The following is an 18,166-nucleotide window of genomic DNA, read 5'->3' on the forward strand; positions in this document are numbered from 1 at the left end:
GATATTCAATACAAGCCCTTCTCCCCAATTTAGCGAATTTTACACTCGTAGATCCGTTAGACTTGTCAGATACAATGTACATACTGGACAGTTGTGATGTACGACATGTGTATGTTTTTTTAAGGTCAATCCTAGCGGAGGGGACAACGTCCAGGTTATACTAATTCACACGTAATATTTGTTTCCCATAAATGGAATTTGTTTTATATTGAATCCACCATACGTTTAACTTACGTCTGTCATCTGACAGATACGAAGAACCACAGGCACACACACACACACACACACACAGACACGCACACGTCAACTAATTTTAAGGACAATCCTAGCAGAGAGGACCGCCAATAACAGGCAGGTCACCGTCCATGATATGCACATTCACACGCAATATTTATTTCCAATTAATGGAATTTGTTTTATATTGAATCCAACATACGTTACGTCTATCGTCTGACAGATACGAAGAACCATATGTTCATGATGATTTCATATTCCAAAAGGGTCCACTAGCAAACAAAAAACTCAAATTGTTTACGAAATAAAATAGTGCTATACGAAATACAAATCTAGATGAGTTGAGTAACTAATTCTATGATGTTTAGGTGTTAAATTGTTATTTAAAGGATTGCATCGCACAATTTTTGACATATCATATAGCTGTGCGAAGGTATTGTGACTGCCGAGTAATAGAAGTCAATGTGATTCCGTACTGCAGAAAATACACATTCCTGACAACACTATCAATAAATATATGTATTCCAGTCTGTTTTCATAAATGCAAAACATATTCGCGCAAGTGCGTTTCGTACGACCCGGACGCTTGATTATACTTTGCTCGATTCCATATGTTTTATAAAGCGCGTCGAAAAACAGTTTTATGTGAGTGTCCACGAACCTGCATCTGTGCTTTGTGAATCACAAACACTGACTCAAACGCTGCATACGAACCTGCATCTATGCTTTGTGAATCACAAACACTGTCTCAAACACTGCATACGAACCTGCATCTATGCTTTGTGAATCACAAACACTGACTCAAACGCTGCATACGAACCTGCATCTATGCTTTGTGGATCACAAACACTGTCTCAAACACTGCATACGAACCTGCATCTATGCTTTGTGGATCACAAACACTGACTCAAACACTGCATACGAACCTGCATCTATGCTTTGTGAATTCCAAACACTGACTCAAACACTGCATACGAACCTGCATCTATGCTTTGTGGATCACAAACACTGACTCAAACATTGCATAACTTACTTGCATTTGTTACTTGTGTCTATTGGAAAGATCCAATGACTATACAATATGACTTTAATCTGATTCTAAAATGTGGCTCAACAAATAGTATCATTCTCTAATTAGATCCGACCAATTCATTGTTGCACGGTCGGAAGCAAGATGTATTATTAATTTTAGTATTAATTTGATCCGATTAATGATTTATTTGCATACCGGTAAATGTAATCGCACGTATTAGAACGTGTTTGTGATTGTGGGCAACACAGTTATAGTAGTCTGCATATTGCAAATGTACGAAGCCGATGGAAACGATATAGTTATATATTCAGCCATACAGTGCCGTATCACGGTTAATTTACAATAATACAAACGTCTGTTTCATTGTTTTCATATTCTCATTAATAATTCACACCACGGACATTGAAAGCGTTCGCAAAAGCTTGGATTTTAGTGATAATGATTTCTATCTGTAATTATGAGTTTACATGTGCGGTTGTCAGTGAGTTGTGCCGGTGCATAAATAACTCTAGGCAATACGTTCTCACAGAAATTGCAGATATGATTTCCAATCACAATAAGTGAAAATAAAAATCGTAATGAATAAATGGTATATTTTAAAAACAAGCAAGCGTCAATCACACATAAGCTTTCCGTTAGTGCGAGGAATTGGAATTGTTGTCATAGTAATATAGCAAGGTGTGTCAGCCGTATATGTGCTAAAATGTGACGTCATGCTTCGAACGCGGTGGTATTTCACAACTTATAATGCAGCAGTAATTTCAAACTTAAGTATATAGAAAGGATTGATTCAATAATGACAACAATTTTTTTATTGTTCTTGTATTTCATTCATTGAATAATATACACTACTAGATATTATATTCCAGTTGCTTACAATGTATATATATATTTAGACGTAAACTTGGGAATCTGATAACTGACATCTTGATAGGCCGCAACACTAGTGTGTGGGTTTAGATGAGTGTGCAAGCCCTTTTGGTACACATAGTCCTACCATCATTGCAGAAACTGACAAAAGAAAAACGTAAAAATTGCAGTTAATCTTGCTGCGGTTGATTTTAAAGCGGAGGAGTCTTCACGTGCGCATGCGTCAGATGGCCATGGCGTGTCATTGTTTTCAAACAAGCGTCTACCATGCGTTTTTAGCGTGTGTTGTTATCGTCGCAAGGGACTTCCTCGCGTGCGCAGGTGACGACCCTCCCGATTTAATATTAAATCACTGATGGACGTACAACCAGATCATACACAACACATTCACACATTTTTTTTCTAATATAAAATTGTATACTTAACTCACCATACGTTACATCCATCATCTGACGGAAAAGAAGAACCATGTTCATGATGACCTTCAGGTCCATTGCAATCCTTGGGAGGTTTCACTAGCAGAAAACAGAAACAATGATATAATAATCGACATAGTTAACTGCGGTAACGCGCCTCGCAACTGAAATGAGTGAAACCAAAAAGGGAGTCACCCTAGTGTTCAAAATGTTGAAACATGAATTTTGAGAATTAAATTTGCTTTAATAACCAGAATAAAATACACGTGGTATTACATGATATATCGACAATATTCGATATGAAACTTACCACCAATAGGTTGTAAACACATTGAAGCACATCCGTTAGAGCAGCATTTCAGTTCGTTGTCGCATTGAATGTCACTGTCACATTCATGGATACACAGAACTCGGGTCAAGTCGCTGGGTGGTTTCAGATTTGGACACTTGCCTGGTTTTTCTATTAAATTATACATAACGTCAGAGAATCGCATTGAACATTGATAAACATTGCAGCACAACAGATGATTCACATTCAATCATACAGTCTCGTAATCGGTATTAAAATACGCTTACCATTACAGTCGACTTTCTCTCCATCGTAAAAGAATTCAGCATTGCATCCGCCACAGTAATTTGCTACACATTCGGCGTAGGGATACAACGGGCATTCTTCAACTGTACAAGGATCAGCAAAGCAGTTAACAATTGTACCACCGGGACAAGGATTGCCTGTGTACAAAAACTATTATTCAGCAACAACAAAAATAATACCATGGTTTTATCTAGTTCTAAGTTTTAAGATGAATATTGAGTTCCGTGGTTGATTTGTTTAATAACATGAAATCATTCAATACAATAATGATATATAAACTACAATGCTTTCATCAAGTTCCAAATCTCTTATTGAGATGAGTACTTTGTGGCATTTTATATTGTGCAGTGACAATTAAATGCATTTCTATTAAATTAGGCAATTACCACCACAATTTTTTATAGTATCGAGGGAGGGACAATAAACGCTATTTTTAATCACGTTCAAAATTCATATCCAATTTATATTAGCTAATAAAAAAAAAACATTTTAACATAAACCGATATACAAATCAACATATTAGTATTCCAGTTGACTTTCTCTGTCTATCAATACAGAATTCAGCATTTCATCTATCATAATGACTTTCTATCTAGTGTCTGACGCAGTGGGTAATCAGTGATCTGGCGGGAATCAGAGAAAAGGTAAAAAATAGTATGACCAGGAAAAGACAATTGTCAATGAACGCAAAATACCATACTTTTATTTAAATCATATCATATCATATCTTCATATCTTGTTTTGGCAATATAATTTAAATCATTGGTGTTATACTAGGTATGTCAGTGCTCCTTCTTTTTTTACCTCCATGTACTAGGTAAGAACGCTAGTGAATACACATGAATACCCATCTATTGTCACCTACCTGCATTCTGTCTCTTCGCTATGTCAACAGCTGGTGCCTAAAACAAAATAAGTACACAAATAAAAATATTATAATGTTAAAAAGTATTCTTATTATGAAACCATTCTTATCTTTCAATTCTCAAATAACATATATATTATATATCTATAGATGTACTTACTGTTGCGGCGGCGACAAAGACAACGACGACGAGAACGGAAAGTATTCGAAACATGATAAGTGGTAACACTGATGGCTCACCAAACAAATTCTACTTATATATGTTGTATCGATACAAGTGTGACGTGGCAGGTTAAAGTTCAAATAATCTGTGAATAATAATATTAATATTAATATTAATGGTATGTTTCACTGGACCTGAAAATACATGAATAATAGATATGTTTACTCAGCAATGATTAAAAAACAGCCTTACTTCACTTTATTCAAACTATTAGAAAAATCCAATTATCATTCGGAGAACGAAATTGCCACAGAAAGAAACAAACTTGAGAAACAATATCAGAAATAAATTTGAATTTATCAGTGAGTAGATATATTCAACATAGAAATGTAAATTTTGTCATTAAAATTACCAATAAAACACTATTAAATATAAAAAAAAGAATTTCCTCTTTAAAATATTCTCTGTTTCTCCTTTTCAAAAGCTCAACACGTGTATTTTAGTGTAGATAAATACATTACTATTTGAGTATTAGTTTTTTAACTAAAATTATGTAAATGTTTGTTAAAATAATATCGACCATACCTAACGCTTTCGTTGGTAGGTGTATGTTTAAATACTCGCTGACTAAACTCCCTCACCTACTCATACACTCGTACTTATGTAATAGTGTTAGTAACCGAATGTTCTACGCCTACACATATACAAATCTGTCAACACTGTCTTTGATGGCAAACATTTCATCAGTGCCATTATCCCTGGATACAATTAGGCATATGGCATTTTCGTAAATGTAAATTTACCTAATTACACGTTATTCGATGGGATGATATTATTGTTTATATGGTAATGGCAGTAAATCCCATATGGTATATAATCTCGGTGCAACAAAAGTATTCAATTCATCTTTATAAATACTTAAAAATAATTTCATTATTCAAACCGAAGCGAGAGGTTTCTATTGAGTTAGATTGGAACGTTTCCAAATGACGTCGTTGCGCCCTTGTTCGCTGATTGGTCGATTGGTTTGATTCAACTGCCATTTAAAGTGCACCATGGTCTCCAGAGGGAAAACTATGAAGGGCTGAACCTCTCTTTCATAGCCTTTCACTTAAAATGATGTTAGTTCGTATGAATATACACCTGCGATTGTTAAAATGTACCAATAATCAATTTTAAAAAAAACGAAATTACTTGCCGCCACTGTACCAATGTTGGATAATATGTCTAGACTCCTGGTGAGTGTTCCACGGTTTTCTTCTCATGTGTGTCAGAATACGTTCAATCAACATGTTGAGTATCAATATCGGTAACACTGAGAAGTTCCTTGACAATTCACATGAAGTCATCAGTTCGAGCGAATCAAGTGTAACGATTCAAAAATAACGTATTATTATCGGATTTGTTGCAGTCTTTGTGTCACGTTTATATTTGTACCTGTTCTCAAACTAATTTATATGAGAATCGCTGGAAGTGTGCTCCGAAATGTCGCCACCGTGTCACCTGTACGTCGTTCACGACATTGTAGTTTCGAAAATATTACATCCCATAAAAATAAAACACGAAGGTACTGTTGATTAGATGGGACAACGGGTGTACTTTTGATAATAATTTAATATTTTTCAGTAGTGTCATTGTGCGACTAGTTCCATATTTATTAGTGTTGTGGTGACAACAATCAATTCTTCGAACAATATTGTTTATTTATGTAAAAGTTGATACACTTGAGTAATTAAGTTTGAATTAATTGTGCCTGAAAAAAGTGTGGTAGTGTGCTTTATGTTGTGGAATGATAAGATTGGATACCATGATGATTGGGTTAGGTATAAGCAATGTATTTTAAAGTTACAACTGTGTATTCGTTCATCATTTAAAACGGCCTTCATTTCATCAAAAAGGTCTTCGTCACCAGAGGGCGCTTTCAAGCACCACTTTCAACAAAGTCACACTCGTTAGTGAATTGATAGCGTTGGCCTCTCATCCGGGGTATGGGGCGATGGCACATTGTGAAAACGGAAACGAAAGATTAAATATTAAAACTAGTCAAAAACGACCTAAATAAGCCAAAATTAAACCAAGACTGATAAGTTTCAGTATATTCATGGCGACGTTTTCTCAAACAAATATTTAAAAAATGTTATCGTCCAATGTTATTCTTCGAGGTTCAAAAGTTGAAAAGTTCAAGTACTTTCCAAATTATATACGTAAAATTAAATAACTCAATGAAATTTAAGAACAATTACAAATTGCATTTGGGGGGAGATTTGAGTGCATTGTTAAATTAAAGAATTATTAAATCTACCTTTTTATCAATAATTTGTTTTTAGTCGTATTTATTGGACTGAAAACCTTTTAAACTAAGTGACATCTACAAAATAAATGAATGCAGAAATCCCCAAATAGATCATTATGCATAAATGTCGTCCCGTACAAATACTTGTTTATTATGGCGTGATGCCATACCTCAAAATCGGTAATTAAAATGTAAATAAAATAAATGAATGTTTATTTGATACTAAATGTAATGTAGTTGGCTAATTACATGTATAAGTGTATTCAGACTAATTTATTCCTATATGTCTACTTTTGCCGTGACGGTCTTTTGAGTGATATGTAAGCTACTATAACTGAAAAACGCCACAACGCCCGGATGACAAACTGTTTTGTACATGATAAAATTTCAACTTGAAGATTGCCGGGTTAGCAAATGTCTAATCTCACTTTTACGTCAGATTAAAAAGAGTAATTTAGGATGCATTTCATTGCCACGGGAACCCCTTCAGCCATTACAGTATTGGTATTGTAATTTAGTATAATATTAAAATTAAAATCTGAACGTATTTAATGGTATATGTTTAAGTCATTATCCTTGTAAGCGCAAGCCGAGAGCTACGCTCACCTTTCAACTTTGCACTTTGATGCCAAACAAAAGGGCATATAATAAATAAATAAAATGGCGGCCGACTTTCAACTTCGTACAGTACTATTAAGCACCTTGTTCTTCAAATGCAGTGGCCAGTTCCCGAAGGTATGTGTTTCACCAGAATCACTGTCAAGTAAGGAATGCTGTCCACAACCAGTTGGTTATGACTCGAAATGTGGAGGACCTGGTAGAGGGGCGTGTGTCGATCTGTCGCCACCAAAAGCCGACGACTCTTCGCAATTCGGTGGTGATCTCGACCGTTTGGCGTGGCCGAGTACATTCTTTACACGTGCGTGTAAGTGTGACGGTAATTTTGACGGTTATGACTGTAGTCAATGCAAGTTTGGTTATAAAGGAACGGAATGCGACAAAGAAAATCGTGTGACCAGACGAAATATCTTGTCAATGTCTCAGTCTGAAGTTAAGAAGTTCCGATCGTACTTATTAAATGCTAAAGACAAAATAAGTGACTATCAGATAGCGACAAGTCTTTATATCGATATGTTAAATGGTGATAACCCACTCTTTAATAATGTAAACGAGTATGATCGTTTTGTGTGGAACCACTATTATGCAGCGCGAGAAAATATTCGACGACCTGCCGGTGTGAATGACGGTAGCACTATTATCGATTTTGCGCACGCTGGACCCGCCTTCTTAACCTGGCACCGGGCGTATCTACTCTTATTTGAACGCATGATACAACAGGCAAGTATAGAGGGCATTGACCTCTTCTTTGGTTTTATGACCCGGGAATGATATTCAGTTAGTACGCGTGAATAATTTAGGAGTCAATTAATTGATACGTTTTGTTATAATTAAAGCGGGGGTGTCGCCGCCTGCGCATGCGTCAGTGGCCATAGCGTGTTATTGTTTACAAACAAGCGTCTACCCATGAGCCTTAGCGTTGTTAGCTTGTGTTGTTATCATTGCTTGATGACCCTCTCGCTTTAAGCTGTCAAATTATTCCCGGTATTATTCTTATACTTGTTGTTAATACCTGATTCTAACAAACTCATGGATAATTACGATATGGAATTACAGTATAATATTGTGTTTATTGGATCCCAGGTCCTGTCACGGTCCCATATATGGGACATTAGAAATTAGCCAGGATATATTGTCTACCTACTTTACAAATATAATCAAACACACAGGATATAACTGAACACCTTTTAATTAATCTTTTAAATATATTTATTTGACAAACTTTTTTTTCATGTATCTTGTACATTTCCGATGTGTTCTATCGATTTAAAAACAATTAAAAAAATGTTGGCTGTGTATTGCTGATACAAGTATTTTGAGGTCTAATAGAATCGGGAAATCAAATATACCTAGAATTTATTCAAAACAAGTTACTTTTGGACGGGATCCAATGGAAAGTAAGTCCTACAGGATGGGGAAAATAAGCAGGTGGTCCAATGGGAACCACTAGAACTGTTCTTATTGATTATTATAGGGTCTGTGATTTGTGATTGCATTATGAACACTTTGTAAATATCTTGTAACACAACAGACTTTTAATTTGATGAACTCACATAAAATCTAATTTTTCTAATAATATACTAAGTACACTATTACACTTCTTTGCTAGTAAAAGTTTTCCTAAATCATGAAAAAATATGTTCTGGTGTATAACAGTTTTTTTTAACAATGGTCTATAGGAAGATACCAAACCATCGATACAATTTTTAAAAAGGCACTATAATGCAAAACTGCATTATATGGAAATAATAAGATTACAATTTGAAAATGTTTATGAATATAGATATTAAATATGGTAATGTACCAGACTTGGTATAAGGTGATGTCGATATACACATAAGATATCAACATATATATTATAATTCCAGAATTATTATAACATTTTCTGTATGTGTCATATTATTTAGTGTTTTACTGTGACATATTTATTATTATGTTAATCATATATGTAATATTTATCTCTAAAGGTGAACAATGACGATGACTTTGCTATACCGTACTGGGACTGGAGTGGTGCACCCAACTGTGAGATTTGTACTGAAGAATATATGGGAGAAAATTCGCCTTCTCCGCCTCATAACATCCTAGGCGAGTTTTCTGGATGGAAGGATCTATGCTCTGATTTTCAACGTTTCCATGACATTGGCTTGATTTGTAGTAATGTCGACAATTCGAATCTGCCGAGTATTACAAGACATCCTGGTAGTAACAAGGTGTTGGACGAGTTGCCTTCTCTAGACGCACTTTACTATACGTTGAGTATGACTGATTACGATACAAGACCGTTGGTACCAACATTGAATGTGTCGATTTCCTCTCATTGTAGCTTTCGGAATATTCTAGAAGGTATTACAAATATTAAACAATGTATATAGCGCTTTATTTTATGTGTCCTTTATACGAGATGTTGAAATGTTCGAGTTACGAACATCGACTTACGAAAACATCTAGTTACAGAAATGACCACACCCATATATTTGAAACCACGCCCACTTCTGTGGTACCACGCCCAAATTGTAACTCGATGTTCAATTAACAGTTGACAGAGTTATGGTCAACATATATTTTGGTGTTTGTTGAACGTTCACATCCAGTAACTCGAACATTAAATAACAGTTAATCAAATTTCGAGGTACGGGCAACATTTATTTTTTGTTTTGTTTAACTTTCAAATTTCGAGTTAGTAACTCGAAATTTAATTAACAGTTAACGAAAGTTTGAGTTGTTGTTTAATGTCTGCATTCATTTTAATTAACAGTAAACGTAACTACGAGTTACGGCAACATAGATTGTTGTTATTATTCAAACATCCACATACCGTCTTTCATTTTTGACCACGCAATAAGCTTGCTTGTTTCAACTTGTCAACGTCCAATGGCGAGTGTATTTCAGTTTCGCTATGTGTTTGCAGGATTTGCCGATTCGGAAAGACAAACTGGTCTGTTCGCACCATTTGGTTTACAATCACAGAATCGAGTACATAGTTATCTGAACGGTACAATGGGAATTGTGGCATCGTCTCCAAATGACCCTATGTTCTGGCTACATCACTCCAATGTGGATAGAATTATGGAGAAATGGATACGACGGTTTGTAAATACCAAGAGTTTAAAATATGATTCCTTCGCTTATTTTACTCATTGTATGTATTGGTGTTTACACTGATTTGACACAATCTGCAATGACACTGATTGATAATTTTAATCATATTGGCAGTGGACAGTTTCAGACCATGACCAAGCACGTTCTTTTAAACGTATGTGTTAGAGTGAAATATAATCTACCCCGGTATCCAGAAAAGCAAAACGATGAGTAAATAAAACATTTTTCTAATTGTCTTGTAACCCAACATTACGACGTTAACTATAGCTATTTTGTGTGTTCCCTGTAGTTACAATGTCAATACAAACCACTATCCACCAAAGGACAGCACACCTGTAGGACAAGAAGCTGATTCCTATATGGTACCATTCTTTCCAGTAATGAAAAATGGAGAATTCCTGCAGAAATCACAAGTATTCGGATATACATACGACAATGTGGATTCAGAAGGTGCGAATATACGTATTCTCCTATCAATCGGGACAACATCGACTTATTAGTTGTTATATTTTTTTATTTCTTTTAACATGATCCCAACCAAAAATGGTTTGTAAATTAACATTATATATTTACCATTCTTGACCAACTACATTTGCCAATGGCTTGTAGGCATATTTGCTATGTCTTTGTCAAATGATAACCACTCACACTGTAGTTGTATTGATTGATAACAGGTAAACCTATAAGTGCGCTTGAAAAAGAAAGAGAAGATCAATCCATTGATAGAATGCAAGGATGCGTTCTTTCTCCCTTGGATGCAGATCTACAGCGTAAGTTAATGCCATCATTGCTGATTTCGAGCTGTGTTTTTGCTTACATCCATATAAATACATTGGTGCTGATGAAATGTCACATTTGTTAAATTTTTTGGAAAATTGTTATATAGGCTTACATACATTATCACTAACTTTCTTATTATAATTCAGTACATAAATAAATAAGAAGATAGACATTCTCAACGTTATTAAATTAAATATAATTGTACATTCTAATTGAATATATTGAATAACCAACACGTTTACGAGTATACGTTAACCTGTGGTTAACATTATTTTTTTAAACATGTGTACAATGATTTTCAAATGTGCGTAGTGTTTGATTCGACGTTTTCTACTTCTGTGCTCAAAATGTGTGTACTTTCATTATTATTTTCTTCACATAAAGTTGACCTTGGCATTCCTGAGATAACCGCAATATTGAATTTGAAACCTTGGAAAGCGTTGAAAATGAAAAGTAAGTACCTCTTGAAGTGATGTGTTGTTAATGTGCATATTTCAAACATCCATATATACCGTAATATTTTCACAATTTATTTGTTTGTTTCACTATGGAAACTGTGCACTTACCCAATATACCAAATGTATTGAAATACCAGTAATTATTAATTTCGGTCGAATGATTCTGTTTCAATTTGTCGAGCCATTCCCAAGTTATTCATTACCGGACATGCATACCGATAATCATATTACAATATTTATTGAAATGCATACAACCAGCTGGAACGATTGTCTTAGACGAACTTTTATTCTACTGATCTGTCGTCTTTTTACAAAACATTACAATAGTTGTTGTACTTCACCAATACATGATGGGATAAAACTGAACTTATTGTTTCAGATGTGAACAAAAATGATGGCAACGATGTGTTTAAAACGTTCAACCATCCATCAGCTGATCAGCAACACAGCGACGGTAATTATCGAATACAGTATATTAATTACATATATCAATGTGCGTGATTCAGACGATTCGTCGTTTTTGTGTATACTGATACACTCTAGTGAAATTGAATTACTAGTAGTCCCTGAAATTAGAATAATGAGTCGATCCGAAAGTGAAAATCAGAGACAATTTAGCTGATGATTACTATAAAGATGGTTGATGTTGATTACTCTAACTGTACGATGTCACACTACATGTAGTTATCAAAAGTGTCGATAAACATGCGCCGCCCATTTCGTCAGGTGTTCTGAAAGGGCTGAGTATGTTTGTCGTATATAAATTACAAGACAATTTCCGCTTTGAAGAGTTTACACAAGAATATTATAGAAAAAAGATATATACATTGTATTTAAGCTTGTTATTTGTCTTGAATTATGACTGAAATAAGCTTAAATGAGATTACAAACTATGTAGTGTTCAACAACTTACGTATGAACAGTAACTTTAATAAATATGATTTTATTTGGTAAAAATATTGTATTTTCCTGCATAAAAACGAAAGAATTTCACAATGTCAAAAATGGAAAATCTTTATCGCAGTGTTGATTGTGCATGACCAAGCTAACAAACTGATACCAAAACATGCCTAGCAGCAACATCCTATCAAACTAAAGTTTAGAATCAAATATTTGCTACTTGCTATTTTACTTATATTTAATTTATTTTTAGGTGCAAGAAAGCCGCCAACAGGAACCATATCTGTCGCAGTCGTTGTGATAGTCCTACTCATTGCTTCATCAGCGTTCATCTCTATAAAGGGTCGCAATGTGTATCATCGATATAGGGGTTATCAACCCATTAGAGAAATGGACACGGATAAGAAATTGTAATATTTACATTTTGTATTTAACCATCAGGCTGGATACATACATTTGTCATTTATATTTTGTCTGTCCAAATATGTTATTACAAACACAGAAATATAGTTATAAATCACTGTAATTGTGTCATTGTGTCCTAATATTTGTCTATCTTTTAAGTGATATATGGTAGGCAATAATCGGAAATCGTTGTCTAATGTAACTTCAAAATTTCTAAACGTTTCGGGCTTTTTCGGTAGTATATGAAAATTTGTAAATAAGAATTTCTTGTTTTTGTTTTACTTTTGTTGGTATTTATCAAACGAGTTAATACTTTGGAAAGACCATTTAGTAGTTGATTAATGACGGTACATTAATAATATTTTTTTATAAACTAATCATGCTACGATTTGTTACATATTTGAGTGATAATCATCTTATTATCCATATACTATTTACAGCCTCATGTCTTTCATATATGTTGTTCACATAATTTACAATAGTAACCAATAAACGTGAATTGCTCTCGTTGGTATTCGATCAAATAAATTAATTTATATTTTTTTTATGAATTTTTCGAAATAAATGCTATTTTTCACATACTTCTCTTAGCTTTTTATTATTTTTTTGAGTGGTGAATGCATTCCAATAGCTTGAATTCTTTACGCCGGATTTCTATTACAAAAGTGTTGTATATATCAGGTATGGTCCACAATCATTAAAGGGCAGCGGTCGTCGCACCGCGTTACAAAAATGATTTAATAATTATCTGTCATTTAATAATTAATTTAAATGCAACAGTCGTTGCAATGCGCCGTTGCTGTAGAAAGCCGGGGAGCTGGCGTAAGCAGCACAAACACAACTTTGCACTTGTAGGTGTAATCTTGTTACACTGTACAGGAGAGTCTCAAAAACTTTCCCAAAATACAGTTTTCTGAGAGTTTTCACACGTTTTTATCATCGGTAATGATTGCCAGGCCATGGAAATGCCTGGTTGTTCGCTCCCAAGAATACATTATTGTTGTGCACGAAATTAGAACGTGACGGCCCATTGTGTAAATTTCTAATTCTTGGTTACAATTTTAAACAGCAAATGAATACCGGTAGTTTATGTTCATATGACTGAGTCTGTCGTTGAGGGCGCATACCTCATGCCGACCATGTCACAGACACATGTGAAATAATTGCTTGTACCTCAGCCACCTAGTTCATTTAGGTTAGTTTCCCTAATGAATTAACAAATTCAATTCTATGTGAGGAATTTCAATAAGTTTTGAGTTTCAATAACCTGTATTAGCGATGCTTTTCTATGACATAGATCAACGCAGATGACAGTGGCAAGGTGACGTTTTGAAACAAAGTTGTGTACATTCCATCAATACAGCTACATAATATTGGAGAGGTACCAATTGCATGGTCGTGCCAGGAAAGATCCAATCACAATTTACTGTCTGTCGTAATGTGCACGTCCATCTAGACGACTAGAAATGTGTACGCTGGAAATCCAATATAAAATCGTACGTGGAAATATATATTATATTCAAAACAAGTCACTTCGCGATGAGCGTCTTTTGCGGTCAGTAATATTTACGAAAATTGTTGTACATTATTGGCGATCCGCTCCGCTAGGATTGCCCTTAAAATCAATTTTGTGTGTCTGTATGTGTGATTTCCAGTGTTTTCAAGTATTAATTCTGTGATTTTTTTGGCTTGGCCTATTTCCCTCAAACTTGGCAGGCAGGTCACACCATCACACTAGTTATTAGGTAAAATCTGAAAAAAACTTGGCCCACCGTTGCCATAGTAATAGCCAAAAACTGTTGTTTTTTTTTTGGATAACTTAGTGTCAAATGTATCTCCTCCTACAAATTTAGGATAAAACTCCTCAGACATAGCTCATTCTTCTCGGCTTGAGTGTGGGCACAAAGTTGAATTTTTGATATCTTTTTTTATTGCTTAGAAATTTTACTTTTCTGTGATTTTTTGGTTGGGCCGATTTGGTTCAAACTTGGCAAGTCACACCTTCACTCTAGTTAGGTTGTAAAATCTAAAAATTCTGGCCCACCGTTTCCATGGCAACAGCCAAAAAATATATTTTTTGTATACCTTCTCGCCCTACAATTCTAGGATTAAGTAGCTCATTCTACTCAGCTTGAGTGTGCATAAATTTACTGGTTGTTTTATGTCTATTTTCATTACCGAGAAACTTGACCTCAAAGTTGGGGTAACTTTTCACCAGCGGCTTTTAACCATGCCATGGCAACAGCCAGAAACTGATTTTTGAATACTTTCGCCCCAAATGTATTACCTACTAGCAGTCTTGTAATAGCAGTGTATATGATCATGTTTGTTTTTATTTTGGCTACGTTGCACACTGGTAAGAGATCACCGGCCCCAACATTGTTACACTGTATCAACGTAATCCCAACGCAACTTTGAACTATGAATGAACTGTATTAAATGCTGCCTTCAATCTAGAAAATACTATCGCAAAACGGTTGGAAATAATAAATTTAACAGCAGAATACGTCCTAGCAATACAATAAAGTGACTTATAAAGACTGAACGTTTTTTTGCGAACTTCGTATACGGGGCCCGGTTTTAGTTATAAACCGACGTTAGCTTCACGTTCATGTCCTACCATGGTAACAGCCGAAAACATGATGTTGCTTGTTTTTGAGCAAAGCAGATAGCCAACCAGCCTACCGGCTTGTTTTATAAACTGGCTTGGCAATTCCCACCACCAATTAGACCATGTCACAGCATTTCGGCTACTTTTCCAACAAATCCAAAATCACTCGATAATTTTGTGTACTTTACATTTGTACTACTATATGATTACATTTTAAGTTACGATAATTTTAATGCATACATGTACACTCACAAAAATACCCCAAAATAAGAGAAAATATGATATAGCCTTGATAAAAAGGCATTATTTTTCCTTGTCTTAATACTGCATTTTTTTATATCTGTGTAACTTCATGTGGATATCCTGATGAAATTTAAAGTTCAGTTCACAACTGACGGTTTTACAATATTAGAGGCTGTGAACTTGTCCATGGAGGCTGTAAATTAATAAATATTGTATTCACTGACATTTATTTTGTATTTACATTTGTAATGAGTTTCCACAGTATCTTTTTCTTAATACTGTGACTGTGAACAGTAACTTGAAAGTACTTGTATACTTTGTTATCCAGCATCATAAATATCAGATTGTTCGGAAGAATGAGATTGTAAATTTCTTTCATTAATTTTGTAAGATGACGCTTTCTCCGGGGCCTTCAGAGTCCCATGTTGACTACTAGTATGTCCCGGTCCCTTTACTCAGGGTAAGGTAACTCACTTGTTGTCAGTGTCTGAGTGGTATATACAAAATACGACCAAGTAAACGTCAGAATATTAAAAAAAAATAGAAACCTAAAAATCAGTTGCCCATGCCAAGAGAGCCGCAAAACCAAAACAATCTGTCGGCCGTCGCCGTCCACAGCAGAAGAATCGCATGTGTAGACATATTGCATAGAAATGAACACTTAATACATCTATCCCGGCCAGCAATCGAATCATTAATCTTCATGAGTGATGTAACTGGCATTTCCTTCTATTTGCTTCTATTCCCACTATCCTAAGGGACGACGTCAAAAGATCGATGTCGGATAAAAAACTTAATTCCTTTAGTTTTTTTCCAAACCCCCCTACCCCCCACTGAAACTTAATTGATAAATATTGATCATGGCGTCAGACTACATTCACCATTAAATGCAAATTGATAATTGGACAGTAGTATTGCATAGCAGTTGGTTGTCGGGTGGGTGTAACAAGATTTTACAAATGCACCTCATTTGACGCACAGATTTACACTCGAACCAAACCATTTTCCTGTTGTTGTTTTTTTCCTTTTCGGTTATTTCTGTCCATGTTTGGATAGAAAAAAACGAACTACAAATACTCCAAGATTTTTTTGACTTCATTAAAAAATAAAATCGTTTTTGTAGGATGGAAACTTTTTGAGGTCAAAACCCCCCACCCCCAAACTAAAGGAAATAAGTTTTTTATCCGACATCGATCTTTTGACGTCGTCCCTAAAACGCTCAAGTGAATGTTGCCAAATTCGCGAGTGTGCGTATTTTCGCACAGTGGCGTAAACATTGCTACAATGATCAAAGACGCGCTGAACAGAAAGTCAATTCTGGGCTAGTACCATTGTCAAATTCTGGGGAGTAGAAGAATATTTATGTGGGAGACGTTACAATAAGGAACTATTAAAATCGTTCGATTTGCATATCGAAATTCTTTATTGGAACAGAGCATGTTCTATATTCACCAAAAAACAAAGTTGTTATGTTTCTAGACACACAACAGACTCGAAACAATAGAAACCGTCCGATCCGAGCGACTTGCGTTCTTGAAAATCGAGTCTTATCGCCCTTGCGTTTCCGAGCAAAAAAACGATGAGGCCAAAAACGACCGATTTTCGCCCAATCTTCTATGAATTTTTCATAATTTAGCTAATTCAGTCCAGCGGTTAGATAGGGTATTTATTAGAGACGCCCGGAGAACCAAAATTTGGGATGTGAATCACTCCGGCGACTAAAAATCGGCGAAAATGGCCAAGGGGGTGAGGGACTGCATTTCAAAAAAACATATTTTATATATAGGGTATGATCTTTCTGAAATCACAGTCACTCTACTAGTATCACTGTAAATTTGCACATGGACCGGAAGCTATGGTACACAAAGTGAGATAAGTAACGGCGTTCCGACTAAAGAAAACTAACAGTTTAATATGTAATTTGCGGTTATTGGCATTAGGCATTGTGGACTCTACAAATACTTTTATAGATACATATTTTGTATTATTGTAAATAGGAAAATTTACATCATTGGTGCAATTTCTCAAACTCCTTTTTATTTATTTATTTTTGTTTGTTTGTTTGTTTGTTTGTTTGTTTGTTCGCTTGTTTGTTTATTTACTTGTACACTACTTGAATGTGAAGTCTTTTGCTGTGTACGAAGTCACAAAATACACACTACTAAGGGTTGGACCATTTGATTTTTTTGGGGGGGAGGTCAGAAACGAAAAAAAAAATTGCAAAGTGAAGGGTTCTTCAAAAAAAAAGTTGCTGCTTCACCAGTGTAAAAAAAAAATATTTGTCACTATATGACTTCGGGAAAAAAATGTTTCCATCAGCTGTTGTGTCATCTCTGAACACGGTAGATTCACTTGAATTACTGCGTCATAAAAATATGGCAATTCTTCCTGCCAAGATAAGGGGGCACATAGTACAAGAAGAAACTAGGTCATATATAAATGGATGTCAATAATTCTGGTTTGTGGATTAATTAATAGCAGAGGGAAAATTAATATCTGCATTTCAATATTAATTTCAAAAACAATTTCACTCTGGTTGCATTTAGATTGTATACCATACATGCTCTATTAGAAGAGCAT

General features: G+C 35.0%; 2 protein-coding genes across 2 annotated transcripts; one reads left to right on the forward strand and one right to left on the reverse strand.

The window, feature by feature from the left end:
- Positions 1 to 2,056: 2,056 nt before the first annotated feature.
- On the reverse strand, positions 2,057 to 4,283 carry LOC100376724 (chelonianin-like). The gene is made up of 6 exons (XM_002735210.4): positions 4,174 to 4,283; positions 4,014 to 4,050; positions 3,130 to 3,285; positions 2,864 to 3,013; positions 2,568 to 2,652; positions 2,057 to 2,278 (listed from the first exon to the last, which is right to left on the reverse strand). The coding sequence occupies exons 1-6, from the start codon at positions 4,225 to 4,227 to the stop codon at positions 2,224 to 2,226; spliced, it is 537 nt and encodes a 178-aa protein (XP_002735256.2). The 5' UTR covers positions 4,228 to 4,283; the 3' UTR covers positions 2,057 to 2,223.
- A 2,846-nt stretch (positions 4,284 to 7,129) lies between these two features.
- LOC100376875 (tyrosinase-like) lies at positions 7,130 to 13,313 on the forward strand. Its single transcript, XM_006817032.3, has 8 exons — positions 7,130 to 7,807; positions 9,055 to 9,433; positions 9,999 to 10,176; positions 10,479 to 10,639; positions 10,864 to 10,959; positions 11,354 to 11,422; positions 11,807 to 11,881; positions 12,581 to 13,313. The coding sequence occupies exons 1-8, from the start codon at positions 7,130 to 7,132 to the stop codon at positions 12,739 to 12,741; spliced, it is 1,797 nt and encodes a 598-aa protein (XP_006817095.1). The 3' UTR covers positions 12,742 to 13,313.
- Positions 13,314 to 18,166: the final 4,853 nt, after the last annotated feature.

The sequence above is a fragment of the Saccoglossus kowalevskii genome, chromosome 7 (genome assembly GCF_978046115.1).
Source record: "Saccoglossus kowalevskii chromosome 7, keSacKowa6.1, whole genome shotgun sequence".
Lineage (NCBI taxonomy): Eukaryota > Metazoa > Hemichordata > Enteropneusta > Harrimaniidae > Saccoglossus > Saccoglossus kowalevskii.